The sequence below is a fragment of the Puma concolor genome, chromosome D2 (genome assembly GCF_028749965.1).
Source record: "Puma concolor isolate L17-30 chromosome D2, mPumCon1.1.hap2, whole genome shotgun sequence".
In the NCBI taxonomy this organism is placed as follows: domain Eukaryota; kingdom Metazoa; phylum Chordata; class Mammalia; order Carnivora; family Felidae; genus Puma; species Puma concolor.
In genome coordinates, this window is record NC_141677.1 from 77097204 (window position 1) to 77114444 (window position 17241).

General features: G+C 41.3%; 1 protein-coding gene across 4 annotated transcripts in view; it reads left to right on the forward strand.

Annotated features, from left to right (window-relative positions):
- Window positions 1-17241, forward strand: part of INPP5F (inositol polyphosphate-5-phosphatase F) — a 91095-nt gene that overhangs the window by 12763 nt on the left and 61091 nt on the right. For all 4 annotated transcript variants that reach the window (XM_086681014.1, XM_086681010.1, XM_086681012.1 and 1 more), the window contains exon 2: window positions 9401-9481. In XM_086681014.1, coding sequence (XP_086537140.1) covers window positions 9401-9481 — 81 coding nt within the window. The remainder of the gene's footprint in view (window positions 1-9400; window positions 9482-17241) is intronic.

The following is a 17241-nucleotide window of genomic DNA, read 5'->3' on the forward strand; positions in this document are numbered from 1 at the left end:
TATGTTACTTTAATTATTCCACTACATTAAATTTGGTGTTATTTCAAAAGTGCTATACTTTTGCAATTTGTAAGCAACTCTACTAGCTAACTTTGAAATTCCTAAATTTTAGAACCTATTTGCAAATTTCAAATGTTTCTCTTTCAAATTTGTATGACACATTGGACCATCCCTTTCGAAGGAGCGATTAGAAAGCAGTCTGTTGGAGCACATCAGTTACATGGCTGTTCTTTGTGGAAGGATGGTAGAGGCCCATTGGTCATATTCTCTGCCATACCATTGCCTTCTGCCTCCAGAGTAGCCGTTCATATTGGTGATAGGATGTCCATTACCGAGTGTAGTTGCTACATATGCTTAGATTAATGTCATCTACATGTGTCCTCTGTACAAGCAGACTTCTGCTAATGCCAACTTTTATTTCCTTAGTGAAGAGTGACAGGTTAAACACACACACATTTTGAAGTGAACTGTGTGCAAGGTACCCTACCAGGCGGCAGAGTCCCAGCAGTTTTAAAGACCTACTGAGCTCCCCTCTTGTGCCAGGTACATTGCCTCTTTAGGCCTTCCTCTGTTGTTTTGTCTCATCTGTACGTTGGCAAGGGAAGCCATTTTAAGTTAGCTTAAAGTTTCCTCGAATTTTCAGGCGAGTCTCCATTGTGAGAAATCACACCTGCATTATTATATTTATTGAAAAATAAATGCTTTTAGTATTAAGAGTGCCTATTGCAAAATGCTGGTCTTTTGGGGACTTCCTTTATTTTTTTTTAATTATTATTTTTTTTTAACGTTTATTTATTTTTGAGACAGAGAGAGACAGAGCATGAACAGGGGAGGGTCAGAGAGAGGGAGACACAGAATCCGAAACAGGCTCCAGGCTCTGAGCTGTCAGCCCAGAGCCCGACGCGGGGCTCGAACTCCCGGACCGCGAGATCGTGACCTGAGCCGAAGTCGGCCGCCCAACCGACTGAGCCACCCAGGCGCTCCTGGGGACTTCCTTTAAAAACAGTATAAACAGGGGTGCCTGGGCAGCTTAGTCGGTTAAGCATTCAACTCTTGATTTTGGCTCAGGTCGTGAAATTGAGCTCCTGAGCTGAGCATGGAGCCTGCTTGGGATTCTCTCTCTCTCCTCTCTCTGCCCCTCCCCGCCTCCTCTCAAAACTAACTAACTAAATATGGTAAACAACAAATGTTAGTCTTTTTAAATGTCACTGAAGATAATACTGAAATAACATTGAAGATAAAGTTGGTAGGAGAAATCCATTTTCCACTTCAATCTTTCATGCTTGCTTTTACTTATTCATTTGGTTCAATAACTATTAAATGAGTGCCTGCTACCAGTGGCAAATAGGCATAGAATTAATAAACTGGTAAGTTGAAACTTAACAATTGGCCCTTTAATTGGTTAGTTGAAATGATACATTTTCACCTGAGTGGCTCAGTCGGTTAAGCGTCTGACTTCTGCTCAGGTCATAATCTCACAGTTTGTAGGTTCGAGTCCCACGTTGAGCACTGTGCTGACAGCTTGGAGCCTGGAGCCTACTTTGGAGTCTGTGCCTCTCTCGCTGTCTGCCCCTCTCCCACTCGTGCTCTTTCTCAAAAATGAATAAAATTTAAAAAATAACCTATACATTTATTATAATAAGTTATTTAATTATATAATATATATACAATATATACAATTATTATATAGATTATATATATTATATAATCTATATACAATATATATAGATTATTATATAATATATATACTATATATAGATTATATATATTATATAATATATATACAATTATTATATAGATTATTATAATTATTATTAGGAGTTATTTCTACCTTTTTATGTTTCCCATTACGTACATGTGGTTTTGTTTTGTTTTTTCTTTTTCCTCCCACTTTTTCCTATCTTCCATTGGATAGCTTGAATTTTTGTCAGGTGTCTTTCTCTTGCTGATGAAAAGTTATACAATACATTCTATTTATATTTTTCTGTGGTTTTTTATGACTTAGGACCCAGTACTTACTTTCACATACGTAAGGAAAGTGTACCAATATTCATGTCTTTTTCCCAAGCATGTTTTTACCCCTTTTTTAGGTTTTTACCTCTTGTAGATTCTCCCTCTGTCCTGTGTAGAGGATTTAGGGAAGGGAGGAAGTTGGCCCTGGTGCTCAATTTGCCATTTGGACCCAAACTGGGTTGCTGGGACTGAGGCGGGACACCCAGTTGTGAGCTGCGTGTTTCATGTTCTGAGGAAACGGGATTCTGGGGGCATATCTAGGCATTGCTATATTCTCATAAAACGTTCATTACTCTGAGAAGGCTTTTGGGAATTCTGGTCCTACCATAAGATTTAATAAGTAAAAACTTTGAAGTTTTTTTTTTTTTTCTCCTTTTTGCCTTTCCTCTTTAAAAAAAAAAAAAAACAACAACAACAAACCCTATGTAGACCTTGAAATAATCTATGGAACTATTTGAGTGGTAGGAACCTGGAATTTTAAACACTTACATTTCCCAACTCGAGCTAAAAGGTATTGAATGTTGATGTGCCAGACGTTGTGTTGGACGCTTTCTCATGATTCTCTCTCATTTGATCCTTATCAAATACCTACAAGTTGGATGGGATTTCCATTGACAGCAGAGGAGTTATTGCTGAGAGGGGTTCAGAGACAGCTGTGGAGCTGAGACTCTTCCCCTGGGGCACAGAGCACAGGCGTTACCCTCATTGTGCCCGCATCTCTGGACTCTGTCTCATCTCCTGGTTCCGGTGTCTGCCCAGGCTGCTCTTGTGCACCTGGCCCTGTCCTGTCACCTGGATCTCTGGCTATAGGCCCATCCTCTCATGTCCATCCTCTCCACGCTGGTCCTAACATTCAATCTCCAGTGCAAATCTGCCCCATCTGGATGGAATGACCCCTGCATTTACTCTCTGTTGTCCACCCCCAACTTAAAGCTCTCTGCCCCACAGTACCAAACTATCTAGAGTCCTCACCACATTCAGTAAATATTTGCATGCTTGTTATGTGTGAAGCAGCCTGTCAGATGCACTGCTGATGAGAGCGTTTTTAATGATCTAGATGGGGGAGGTCTTGGCCTGGACAAGGATCATGGCAGTGGGGTTGGAGAGAAGTGAAACATTCATCAGATATTGAAGAGTAAATCGATAGGACTTGGGGTGGAAGAAAAACATTTTGGATGACTCCCAGGTTCTGACTTGTGCAGCTGGAATGATGTTGGTGAGCTGAAAGGCCTGTTCCAATGTAAAATGAGGGTATTACACTCAAGAACGTCTTGTAGGGAACCTTACGGTGTTAGAGGTACATTAAAAAAGAGCCCTGCACTAAATGGGAAATGGTATTCTGATTTTGACAAGTCTGTGTTGTATTTGGTACAGTCAGCCCTGATATCTTTATCTGAAATAGACCAAGTGACTTTAACTTTGCCACTTTAAGTAGTGAATCACTGTGTGATTCAGTGTAAGTTACCTGACCTCAACTTGCCTCTCTATTCCACGCTGTATCTTCCTTCATTTGTCCATTCAGCATTTTGGAACCTGCTGTGTACCATGTATTGGGGACATAAAGCTAGATGAGACTAGGTCTCCGTGAGCTTCGTGTTCAGTCAGGGAGATAGGGAAGTCAGTAATCAGATGCATTAGACCAAAATAAGGTGCCATGATAGAAATAAGCACAGGGTTCAGGAGGCCACAAAAGAGTGCCTAATCAGTTCTCCTGGGTGGGTGGAGTGGGCATTGTATCAGGGAACACCAGTGACTCTTGTTCTAAGTCTGGAATGAAAAGCAGGCAGAAGTGGGTGTGGAGCAGCATTCCAGACCCAGCCTGCACGCGCTTCTGGGTGGTTGCGGGAAGGCCAGGGCGCTGGGGGGTAGGGAGGGGGCAAGAGGAGGGTGGACACCAGCCAGACCAGCCCCTGCAGCCCTTTCTGAGGAATTTGGACTTTGTCCCTAAGGCTGGAGGAGTGGAAGCGATACGTTCGGATTATTGATGTTCATATTTATGCTTTTCTAATACCTGCTGTAATTTCTTTCATAATATTAATGTTAGACAAACCAGATCTTAGGGCAAAGGGCAACATTTAAAATAAAGGCAGGTGGGTGCCTGGGTGGCTCAGTCAATTGAGTGTCCGACTTCAGCTCAGGTCATGATTTCATGGTTCGTGAGTTTGAGCCCTCCATCAGGCTCTCTGCTGTCAGTGCAGAGCTCGCTTCAGATCCTCTGTCTCCCCCTACTCTGCCTTCCCCTGCTTGTGTGTGCATGCACTCACTCTCTCAAAAATAATAAACATTTAAAATAAAGGCCGTTATTACATCCTGATAAACAGCAGTTCACCAGGGAAGGTGTAATAATCCTGAATGTGTATCTGCCTGACAACACAGTCTCAAAATGTGAAAAAAAAAAAACTAAGGGAAAAATGGAAAAATATACACAAAGTATAAGGTTATAAAAATAAGCCCTCTCTCAAAAGCTTTTTGGTGAAACAATCAAAAATATTAGTACATACACGAGTTGGGCAAAATAATCAACAAAGTTGATATAATGAATCCTCACCCTAAGGTTAAATAGTATGCTCAAATGTTTGAGATCCATAATAAGGAACACTTTTTAAATTATGACCTAGTGAGCACATACTTATATGTGTGTACCAGAAACAAAAGTTTCATGAAATGTTTCTCTTTACCTGGTACAATTTCCCTATTTTCTGTTCTGTTCAGTTTCATTGATGTTAATGTTGATCTCATTATATACAAAATTGATTTCATGACCCACTAATGGATTGACACCTTTTTTTCTTGAAAACACTGAGTTTCATGCACACATAAAACATTTAAAAATTGACTTTCTGGATTCCCTTCGCCAAGCCAAGCCTCTGGTGCCCCTCTCCATCTCCCTCCGAACTTCCCTCCCCCCTGCTAAAGCGAAGATGACTTTGACTCCTGCTTTTACTGAGTCAAGGCCATCTGATCAATTCATTTGCTGCTTCTCCATTGCTATATTTAGCTTTTCACCTTCTCCCAGACTTAGAGAAAGGTAGTGACCTTCCTTTCCAAGGGCAACTTTTACACCTATACTTTTGATTTCATCATCTTCTGTTTTCTTTTCCTCCTTGAATATCTCCTCTGGTTCTTATTTCTCCTTGATTATTACATTAGGAACTCAGTGTTGTTTTTTTTTTAATTTTATTTTTTTATTTTTAAAAATTTACATACAAGTTAATTAGCATATCGTGCAACAGTGATTTCAGGAGTAGATTCCTTAGTGCCCCTTACCCATTTAGCCCATCCCCCCTCCCACCACCCCTCCAGTAACCCTCAGTTTGTTCTCCATATTTCAGTCTCTTCTGTTTTGTCCCCCTCCCTGTTTTTATATTCTTTTTGTTTCCCTTCCCTTATGTTCATCTGTTTTGTCTCTTAAAGTCCTCATTGGAGTGAAGTCATATGATTTTTGTCTTTCTCTGACTAATTTCACTTAGCAGAATACCCTCCAGTTCCATCTACATAGTTGCAAATGGCAAGATTTCATTCTTTTTGATTGCCGAGTAATACCCCATTGTATATATATACCACATCTTCTTTATCCATTCATCCATCGATGGACATTTGGGTTCTTTCCATACTTTGGCTATTGTTGATAGTGCTGCTATAAACTTGGGGTGCACATGTCCCTTTGAAACAGCACGCCTGTATCCCGTGGATAAATGCCTAGTAGTGCAACTGCTGGGTCATAGGGTAGTTCTATTTTTAGTTTTTTGAGGAACCTCCATGCTGTTTTCCAGAGTGGCTGCACCAGCTTGCATTCCCAAGAAACTCAGTCTTAACGGGTTTAACTGGCTCTCTCTGGATCTCAAAGATTATCTGTGACTATTTTCAGTCATTAGAGCACAAAATTTGGTCATCCTTATAGTTTTTCCAGTTGTTTTTTTTTTTAAGTTAAAATTTTCTTGAATGGCTAATGTGTTCTTGTGGTTCAAAATGCCAAAGATGGAAAAGGGTATTGAATTAGGAGGTTCTCACCGACCTTTTCTTTCAGCCGTTGTATACCCTGTCCTTTCTGCCCTGCCCCCTCTCCTTCTTCTCCCACTCAGAAGAGCTGTTTCAATGTCTTTTTTTACTTACTATTTTCCCATCCTTCCCTGGCTTTCTTCGAGGTGTTTTCTGTTAACCTCCTGTGCAGTCCTCACTTACTGTCCACCCCACCCTCAAGCTATGTAGCTCCAGGTCCCGTCCGGCTAAGACCCTTGCAACAATCATCTAGTTGTTCCTTTCCCTGCTCTCAGTCTCCACCTCCTGTCAATACTGTCAGCTAATCCCTGGCTGCAGTCTTGTTTTATTTATGCCATTATCTGCCTGCCCTGGTCTCCAGGAAGCACACACTCATTAGTTTTTTATTCACATCTCGCCACAATTGGCCTCACTTTACTTTTTCCAGTCTTATCAATCCACATCTTCACCACGCCATTGGTCTTCTGTTCTAGACAGCTTGTTCCTTTATTTTAATATCTACCTACATAGCCTGGTACAGTGCCTGGTCCCTGGCAGGTACTTGATAAGCATTTCTCCAGTGAAGGGACACATTCCAGAACAAACTTTGCACTTTCCTCTGCGTTATTTATTTATTTATTTTTTGCTGCTTTACTTATGCTTCAAGTTCCGCTTCTTCTATGTGACTGTTCGTGACTGCTTTACCTCTAACTTTGTTTCCTCTTTCTTATTGCTATAGCTCATTTGGTCCCAAAGGATAGAGTCACAAAATTGTGGTCTGTTCATTTGAGGTCAAGGTGAAGGGTTATGGGTGATTGGAGCTCTTTGCTTAGAGGGGCATCTGTGTTGGCAGATGTTGAGACTTGGACTGCCTGATAGAGATTCTGGCACACTCTTTGAAAAGAAATCAGGGTATTTTTAGTCTACACACCAGCATGAATTCCAGTAGAGTTAAGCTTTTAAAAATTAACAAAGATAAAATTAATAAATATTTAATACTGGGTAAAGAACAGCTTTTTAGGTGTAAAGATAATGAAAAAAGGTTGTGTATAAAAATTAAGAACTGAAAACATTTGTAAATATGTCAGAGTTGATGTCTTTAATATAAAAGGGACTCAAATCAATAAGGAATATAAAAAAAAGTGTTAGGAAATATGAATAGCAAAATCATAGAAGAAACATAAGCCAGTTTTATAATTAGAAGTTTAATTTTATCAGCAATGAAAAGAAAATAAACATCATTTAGGCAATGGATGCCAGCAAATGAGAACAATTTAAAAAAGAAATTCTGAATGGCCACAAGCGTGTTTTATTTTTTTTATTTTATTTATTTATTTTTTCAACGTTTATTTATTTTTGGGACAGAGAGAGACAGAGCATGAACGGGGGAGGGGCAGAGAGGGAGGGAGACAGAATCGGAAACAGGCTCCAGGCTCCGAGCCATCAGCCCAGAGCCTGACGCGGGGCTCGAACTCACAGACCGCGAGATTGTGACCTGGCTGAAGTCGGACGCTTAACCGACTGCGCCACCCAGGCGCCCCCACAAGCATGTTTTAAAACAAGAATTTTTATATGTTTCTGGCAGAAATCTTAACTTGGTATATAACCTTTGTAGAAAGCAATTTGGTAATATTTGAATATTTGAATTGAATATTTAAATTTTTTTTTTTTTCACCTACGAATTTCATTCCTAGGAATCTGCCCTAAAGCTGTTAATTAGGGAGGCAATACAATATTTGCATAATGTTCATCATTTATTACAGTATATTTTAATAATAGGGACAAACTAGAAATCACTTAAATGCCCAAGAGTGAAGAAGTGCTTCCTGTGGTGGAAAATTACGTAGCTGTGACGTTATAGTTTTGAAGTGTTTGTTTTTTTTTTTCTTAAGTTTATCTATTTTGAGAGTGAGAGAGAGAAAGCACAAGTGGGGGAGGGGCAGAGAGAGAGGGAGAGACAGAATCCCAAGCAGGCTCTGCACTGTCAGCATAGTGCCCAACATGGGGCTCGATCTCACAAACTGTGAGATCATGACCTGAGCTGAAATCAAGAGTCAGACACTTAACTCACTGAGCCACCCAGGTGCCCTGAAGAGTGTTTTAAAGACATGAGACAATACTCATGTTATAAGAAAAACAATTTGCATATACTGCTATATTTGCAGTCTTGTGATTTGGTATGCACACAAACTATGACCCTAAACATAGCAAAATAAGTTATCTGGCTGGTGGAATGGGAGTGATAAAATACTTTTTCCCAATTTTGTACAGTATTACTTTTATAGTAAGAATGCATATTACTTAAAATGTAAATATCTTCTTATTGGTTAGTTCCATGTATAGGTTCTGTAGCAGGATGGTTAAGAGCACAGACCATGAGTCATGCAGGTCTGGTTTGAATTGCATTTCTGCCCAAAGAGGAGTCAACTTCATATGCCTCCCACTGAGTAGATCATTAACAACAAAGACATTTAAGATACAGTAGTCAAAACTCAAATGAATTTGGAGACTATGAACTATTGAGTCTGTAATTACCCTGTGAGTTATAGATTGATTATAAATTTCACTAAAATAAAATTTAAATGGTAATAATTAAAATGTAATTTAAATTTCCTGCTAAGACAAATATTGTTTTCATTCTTGGTAATTTTTTCCAGCTATTGAGTTACCATTAGAGCTACATTTATCTCCGTGTATTTAACAGACTTTTGCAACCTGGGTTTCTCTCACAAGAGAATTAAGCCCTGACGTTCTCACACATCCACTGTGTGTAATGAATTAGCTTCTTGTCTGGTCGTGGAGAATAATATCAGTTATGTGCCATTCTTGGGAGAATTGAGAAGAGTCACCAAAGCATTCTGTTCTGTTCTAAGGACCCCTGATTGGGATGCCTGGCACATGGTAGACACTCAGGAAATGGCAGTGGTTCTTACTGCCTTTGCCAGAGAAGTCACATAAAAGAGCACTGGCTTTCTGGACTTCTTTGCTTGGTGTAAGCTTCTTTGGGAAAACATATTTTCCAGTGTGTGATCCAGCAAGTCGACATCTCTGTGGCTGTTTCTCAGGCCTTGTCTTTGAATCTGGGACTAGCTATGGGCCACAGGATGGTTAGAGAACTCCTCTAACTTGCCCTCTTGCAATGTACCAGCCTCTTTCCTCCACTGCAGGGCGCCAAAGTACTGCCTCCCATCAGAGTAGAATTTCGGCTTGTCATTTCTCTCCCCATCACGTCCTGATGTCAGAAACCTTAATTCAGACCTCGGAGTTAATGCTTTTTCACAAATTGCTTTACAATTCTGGATGTTCATAACTGCCCTTTGGGGATGTTGATCATTTAGAATAGGCTGCTATTGTTTTAATATGTTTTCTGATGAATATTTTCTCATGATTGCTTCTTATTTTATTTTAGCTACTGATCTACTTCTTGCCTGGAATCCCATTTGTTTGGGATTGGTAGAAGGTGTTATTGGGAAAATTCAGCTTCATTCAGGTATGTTTCTATCAAGTCCTTAAATTTGTCAAATTTAATGTGGCATCCTATGATATTTTCTTCTTTGAGGATGAATGTGGATTCTGTTATGGCTTTGATTCCTTTGCGTTAATTTTAGGTCTGCCCAAAGTAGATAAAGTTCCATGTAAGTTTCATGAAATAAAAATAAAGCTTGAGGGAGGAGGAGGGATAATTTTACAACCCTTTCTTCCTCTTAAAGAAAAAAAAAAATTGAATACCTACTATGTGTCAGGAATTATACTAGTTGGTAGAACGCAATTGTGAGAAAAAACTGACCTGTTTTCACCCTTGTTGTGGAGCTTACAGTTTGGGAAGACAGGTATTGGTCAGTAATCACTGAAATAAATATGAAATTGTCTGATAATTGTGGTAGGTGCTCTGACAAAACTACACAAACTGCACTGATTTCAAGGGAGAGGGTGATAGGACTAAGACTGCACAGATAGGCACGTGGCAGGCCATGACTGGCCTACTTTGGTCAGCTGTCCATCCCGGATGCAATCAACTCTGGCTAAGGAAGGGCATGGTTCTCTTAGCATGCAGTGTGGCCCTTTCCAGGGCAAACTGATGAAAGGTCTAGGTTATTCACCAGGCCCTTGCTTCAAAGACAGACACTTGGGGGCGCCTGGGTGGCGCAGTCGGTTAAGCGTCCGACTTCAGCCAGGTCACGATCTCGCGGTCCGGGAGTTCGAGCCCCGCGTCAGGCTCTGGGCTGATGGCTCAGAGCCTGGAGCCTGTTTCCGATTCTGTGTCTCCCTCTCTCTCTGCCCCTCCCCCGTTCATGTTCTGTCTCTCTCTGTCCCAAAAATAAATAAACGTTGAAAAAAAAATTAAAAAAAAAAAAAAAAAAAGACAGACACTTGTATCTGGGGTTCAGAGGGAATTTTGTTGATGAGAAAAGAGATGTTTTATAGGCAGGTTCCAAAAAGTCCTGAAAAGGACTAACTGAAATATTTTAAGTACTATATTTAAATATCTATTTTTCCTTTGGCATCAGTTTTAATGAGTTAAAAACTATAGGCAGCTTTACCATAATTACTGTGTAATTGGGAGCCTAGCTACCTCTGTAGTATGCCCTTTTTTACTCTTCTAAAAGTAGGGGCACCTGGTTGGCTCAGTGGGTAGAGTGTGTGACTCTTGATCTCAGGGTTGTGGGTTCAAGCCCTTCATTGGATGTAGAGATTACTTAAAAATAGAATCTTTAAAAAATAAAATAAAATTGTTATGCATTTGGGAGCTAGGTTGCTTTCTCTGTGTTGTAAAGCACCTATTACTGGAGACCATCTAATTTTCCTTTGTTAGATTCTTTGGTTGTTTTTTAAAATTTGTTTTTATCGGGACACCTGGCTGGCTCAATTGGTAGAGGATGTGACTTGGAGTCATGAGTTTGAGCCCCACGTTGGGTGTAGAGGTCACTTAAAACAATAAAATAAAGTCTTAAATAAATTTTTTATTATGAAATGTATCATAGATACAAAAAGCTATTTATTATAGACATACAGTATAGGTTGTAAAACATACATATATCTGCCACCCAAATTGAGAAATGAAACATGACCAAGGTCTTTGGATCCCTCACTGTGCCTTTCTCCAAGTGTATCCTGCTTCCTTCCCTTCAAGAGCACCTATTATTTTATTTTTAAGTGGGCTCTACACCCAGCGTGGAGCTGAGATCAAGCCCTGAGCTGAGGTTAAGAGTTGGACGCTTAACCTACTGAGCCACCCAGGTGCTCATAGAGCACCTACTATTTTTAATTTTGTGTTTATTATTCCCTTGATTTTCATTACTGCTTTTATTACATATGTATCCCTAAGTAGTAAGTTGCTAAGGTTTGTATTTGGGGACTTTACTATTAAGCTGTTTGTGGTTTTTTTTTACTTCTTTTTTTCCCTGACTTAATTTGATGTTTTTGAGATTTATCCATGTTGATATATGAAGCTTTAGTTTTTTATTTTCACTATTGTATGAATATATCCTAAATTTGTCCTTTTTCCTGTCATTGGGTAATTGTTTAGGGGGTTATTTTTGCTGTTAGAAATAGTACCACGGGGCACCTGGGTGGCTCAGTCAGTTAAGTGTCCAACTTCGGCCCAGGTCATGATCTCATGGTTTGTGAGTTTGAGCCCCGCATCAAGCTCTGTGCTGACAGGTCAGAGCCTGGAGCCTGTTTTGGATTCTGTATCTCCCTCTCTTTCTGCCCCTCCCCCATTCTCTCTCTCTCTCTCTCTCTCTCTCTCTCTCTCTCTCAAAAATAAATAAACATTAAAAAAAAAAGCATTGTTGGATATTCTGTCTTTGGTAGTTTTATAATTCTGTGGTACAAGGAGAAAAGCATTTAGACATTGTATAACCATGCTAAGTATTTTAGTAACATTCTCCTACCTGTCCACATTTACATAAATATATTTTTAATTCATTTATATGCTGACAGGATAATTTCATAGCTGAGTGTTCTGAGCTAAAACTCATTTTCTATTGTTTAAATGAAGCTTATGAAACTTTTGAGTTATTTTTCTTCAGTTTCAGTCACATCCTACAGCAGTGAATAAATCGCTGAAATCAGGAGATCTGGATCCAAGCTTTATTTCTTAGCTTTGAGAAATAGAGGGGGTTACTTAACATCTGTTTTGTTTACCTATTGCTAAGACCCTGGGATTTAATGCCTTAAAACAACAACATAAAATATCACATGATACTATGGATTGACCAAGCAGCTCTTCTGCTCTTTCTCTTCTGTCATCTGGTGTCATTCATGTGACCGTGTCCACCCAGGATTTTGCCTGCGGTATCTGTTTTCATTCCAGGGGCATCTCTGCCCGTGTAAATCCTCTCTTACACACAAGGCCTCCCTTAGGTCCTCTCTCTCTCTTGGATACCTGGACATTTTTCCAAGGTGGTGGCTGAGTGCCAAGAAGACAAGTGTCAGTATGAGAAGGTTTATCGAGCTTGCTAATATCCCATTGGCCAAAGTAAGTCCCATAGCCAAATCCAGAGCCAACATTGGAGGAGACTTTACAAAGCTTGTATCCCAGGAGGCTGATTCACTGTGGCCACCATGCCCATGAGCCTCTGCTTTGTAACCTGTAAAACAAGATTAAAAATAACTGCCCTCCTTTCTACCCCCCCCCCCCCAGTATTGTGAGTCTAAATGAGGTAATATACCTGGAGGTACTTAATAAATTATCACTATTTTATTAAGCCTCTTTTGGTTGCAAAAATAAACCTATCAGCATACAGAAAACGAAGCTTTATTAGAAACCCCAGGGACCAAAACCAAGAAGTGGATGTTTTACAGGATCTGAGATTACATTTTGGGGCAGGGGGTCTCTGAGCACCGCTTTCCTATGTATCTCCTTTATTTTTCTCTTCTTGTGGCTTTCTGTTTCTGTGTATGTAGGACAAAATTTCTGCTCATAAATGATACTCTCAGCCCTCAAGCCCAACAACGGCTCCTGTTCCCTACAACCCCCGGAGATTGCCTATAGCCATCAGGGATTGAGTAGGGAGTCTAGTTCAGACCCCTAAAAAGAGATTCCTATTGGTGCTGTCTGGGCCATGGGCCTCCCCTGGTTCTCAAAGTTCAACTACGCTCCAGAGGTTTACTACTTTGATCAGAGTAGGAGGCCTTGGACTGGGCAGACGATGCAAAGTTGTCTCATACAAGCAATGAACAGATAGACGTTGTTGGTCGATGAGTTTGTGATGCAGTGAAAGTGTGGGCATTTTGGAGGTGGTGAACATGGGCATCTCCTGTGGTCAGCCTCTGTTTATATGCTCTTTCCCTCCTTGCACCGCTTGCCTTTGGACTCAGAACAAGTGGTTGGTAAGCACTGGGGATACCTGTTCTCCAGGATTTTGGAAAAGGGGGAGGTGGAGAAAGAAAATGTAAGAAAGGCAGGGAAAGTAATCTCTGTACTTTTTTTTCCCTCCCTCTCATCACATCCCTTTTGAGGTTTGGCTCTTAAGAGGGGGAGTGGAGAGGAAGCAAAGGAACATCTTTTCTGGGCCCCCTGCTGCTCTTTCTTCCCTCACCCACCACCCACAAGAGCTAACTGCAGCCACACCCCAGTGTGTCACTCCCCCCCCCCCCCCCCCCCAGTTCCCCACCCTTCTTCCCTCCCTGCCTTCTTCCCTCCCTGCATTCTCTGCCCTGTGATGCCTCATCCCCAGGCCTCCTTAGGGCCCCCTAAAGCTCTTGCTCTGGCCACACCATCAGCTCGGCCGGTTGGAGGTTCGTTCGCTGGATGTACCGGATCTAATGTAATGATTTGAGATGCATGTTCCCCTGGGAGCATCTTCCCTTCTGGGGGTAGAGGATGGGGCCGGGGGGGATAACATGTCTGTACTTAAACTCTTTTTCACTCCTGTTTCCCTCCTACTTATTCTCTGCATTTCAAGGCACGAATTTTTGTTCTTGTCTAGTGTGATGGGAACATAAGTTTATTTGAACAGATGTCATTGACAGTCTTAACAGCGGCGTGGGTGAGCCATGCCACTGTTCCTGACTGTCACTGAACTCTGAGCTCTGTGGAGTGTCAGCAGGTGTGACTTAGGAACAGTATTAGTTTGTGAGGGCTGCCATAGCAAAGTCCCATAGACTGGGAGGCTTAAAGAACAGAAATGTATTTTCTCCCGATTCTGAAGGCCAGAAGTCCCGAGGTCAAGGTGTTGGCGAGTGGTTTCTTCTGAGGTCTTTGTCCTTGGCTTGTAGATGGCTGTCTTCTCCCTGTGTCTTCACATTGTCTTCACATTGTCTTCACACTGGCCTTTCTCTGTGTGTATCTGTGTCCAAATTTCCTCTTACAAGGGCACCAATCACACTGGATTAGGACCCACCTTAATGACCTCATTTTAACGTAATTACCTCCTTAAGACCCTGTCTCTGAAATAGGGTCACAATATGAGGAAGGCCTCTTCCCCACACGTTTGCGAGCAGTTCCACGTTCAAGCGAGGGTGTAATGTAGGCTATCTCTGACAACTTGAATGTGTCTGACTTTGGTTTGATCAGTGGGGTTTACCGATTTGAGGAGCAGAAAATAGGGACATGTAACATGGTAAATAGGTGAGGAAAAGCACCATGAAATATCAACACTTTTTTTTTTTTTAATCCATTGTAGGGTCTAGGGGGACATAAGAATGATACTCTTATCACACTTGTAATTACACATTAATTTTTTGTGTTCCTTTTTTCTCATGGCGCTCTCTCACCCCATCTCCTAGGATAAGCTCCAGGAAGACAGGAGCTGTTTCTCTTGTGCTCATTGCTGTGTCCTCCCGTGCTGGCCTATAGCAGGGCTACTCATAAATATACAGCAAATACTACTGTAATGAATAATTATGGGGCGCCTACTGCGTGTCATGGTCTGCACTCAGTGCTGCGGATCACAGGATGAACAAAACTCAAAGCTTCTAGGAGTCTAGGATTGGATCCAGGAGCTAGACATTAATTACCCAGTCACACTGTGTGCTCATTAGACTTCAGCTTCTGGAGAAGAGTGTGGGATGTGGTGAAGCACGTGGCAGAGGGGCCTGACTGGTGCGTGCGGGTCCTGGATGGAAGGCAGCCCTGGGGACTCGATGTCTGAAGCAAGGCCTGAGAAATGAGCGAGGTAATCTGGAAAAGGCTAGGGTAAGGGCAGAGAGCGAGAAGAGATAGATGGCTCTTGGCGGAGTCAGCAGCTGTGCAAAAAAGATGCATGATTGATCTTTCCACATGATTGATCTTTCCTGTTTTCTGTGCGATGCCGGGGAGATAGTCGTACCTTCGCGGAGATCTCCATGAAGAGGTTGCATGAGGCTGGAGGCTTTAAATGGATCACAAAAGCTCTTTAAATCAAAATCTATTTTGGAAAAAAAAAATCTATTTTGAAGATAAGATAAGCTCAGTTAGGGTAAGAAGTGTCTGAATATAGAAAGAAAAATATATATTCCATGAGATTTTCAGGAATAGCGTGAAAACTGTAAGGAATCTTGATTGAAGTGGCAATAGAGGCTCTTGGTTTAGTAATTAAGTGAATTACTAGTCGTAGTATTGAACAGCCAGAGACACGGTTCACCGCGGTAGCTCTCGTTCATTCAGATTGTGCTGGCCATCTGCTCCTTCTCTACTGTTGACGTGGGGAAGATGTCTCCATCATTAAAATGGTAAAATGTATTATGCATGTGGTTTAAAAAGTGTGATTTTAGTCTGCCGCAGAGACTTGGCTAGGACACTGATGACATGAAATCTTCAACCTACTTTAGAGATGAATGAGTGGAGTGTCACTAGCCTTGCCTCAGTATTTTCCTGAAAAGCCATTGGAAAACCCCAGCCGTCAAGGGCCCTGGAGGGAAGAAAGAGAAGTCTGGCAGAGCCTTGTGGTGCTCTCGGCCTCCACTGGAGGCCTGGTTCTTGGGGCAGGCCTTTTAGATATTGCTTCTTATGTTTAAATACCCATGTGATTGTCGGCATCCATTTGCATTGTGAGAAAAGTAGATTGTTTTATTGTCTACTGACAACTCACATTTTTAAAAACGTGTGAATATTGGGATAATGGTTTTACAACTCCATACATTTATTAAAATCATTGAGTTGTATACTTACAATGGGGGAATTTTATGGTATGTAAATTATATCTCAGTGAAGCCATTTTGGAAGGTAACTTGTGATGTACACTGTTGTTATTACTTATTTTATCTTTTTAAAAATTTTTAATGTTTATTTTTGAGAGGGAGGGAGGGAGGGAAGGGGACTGAGCATGAGTGGAGGAGGGGCAGAGAGGAGGAGACGCAAAATCCGCAGCAGGCTCCAGGCTCTGAGCTGTCAGCACAGAGCCTGATGTGGGCCCTGAACTCACAAACCTCAAGATCGTGACCTGAGCCGAAGTCAGATTCTTAACCGGCTGAGCCACCCAGGCGCCCCCTGATTTTATCTTAATTAAAAAAATAAATACCTCTTTTGAGGTAAGTTTTGATGATTTTTTTTTTTCATGTACTTTTTCAAGTTGCTTTGAAGGAAGCATTCTAAGGAAGTATTATTTGTGACCTAATATTTCTACCAAAGTAGGAATGACTTAAAATGTAATTCAAACGTAGTCATCTTATATTCACGTTGTTATTCATGAGGGTCTCAGAATTATTATCTTGGGGGTAAAATTTTCAGTGGTGACTAGGTTCCTGGTTAACCCTTAAAAGATTCTTTAATTGTAGGGGACCTATTCTGTGAATGGTTTTGGGTCTGGGAAGCAGGCAGCTACGGGCAGGAGGTTCCTTTCTCTGGCATCTTCTCACTCTTTTCTGCTTTTCTCCTCTTCCTTTTACTCTCTCCCAAGGTACATGGGTGCTGAATGGCCCTTACTTCCTCTCTTTGCTCCCTTCAGTCTCTTCCATCACTTTACACTTCAGAATTTTCCATCACCTCCCTTGTCCCTGATCTGAGCTCCAGTCTCCTTGGTGCAGATGGTTCCACCACCCTGGCAGGACAAATTGGACACACAAATGTGACCCACAGTTTTGAGCTTTCCCAGTGGTTGTCAGATAAGCAAGCTTCTTGTTTCCGAGCGCATTTCTAATCAGATTTTCATATCTTCGGGCAGGGAGATTCTTAGGAGATGGGCCAGCTTGCCTCTTATGCTATTCCACTACCATTCCATTTTCTTTCTTTTTTTAAGTTTATTTCTTTTGACAGAGCAAGAGAGAGAGTGAAGTAGGGGGAGAGAGGGAGAGACACAATCCCAAGTGGCTCCACACTGTCCACAC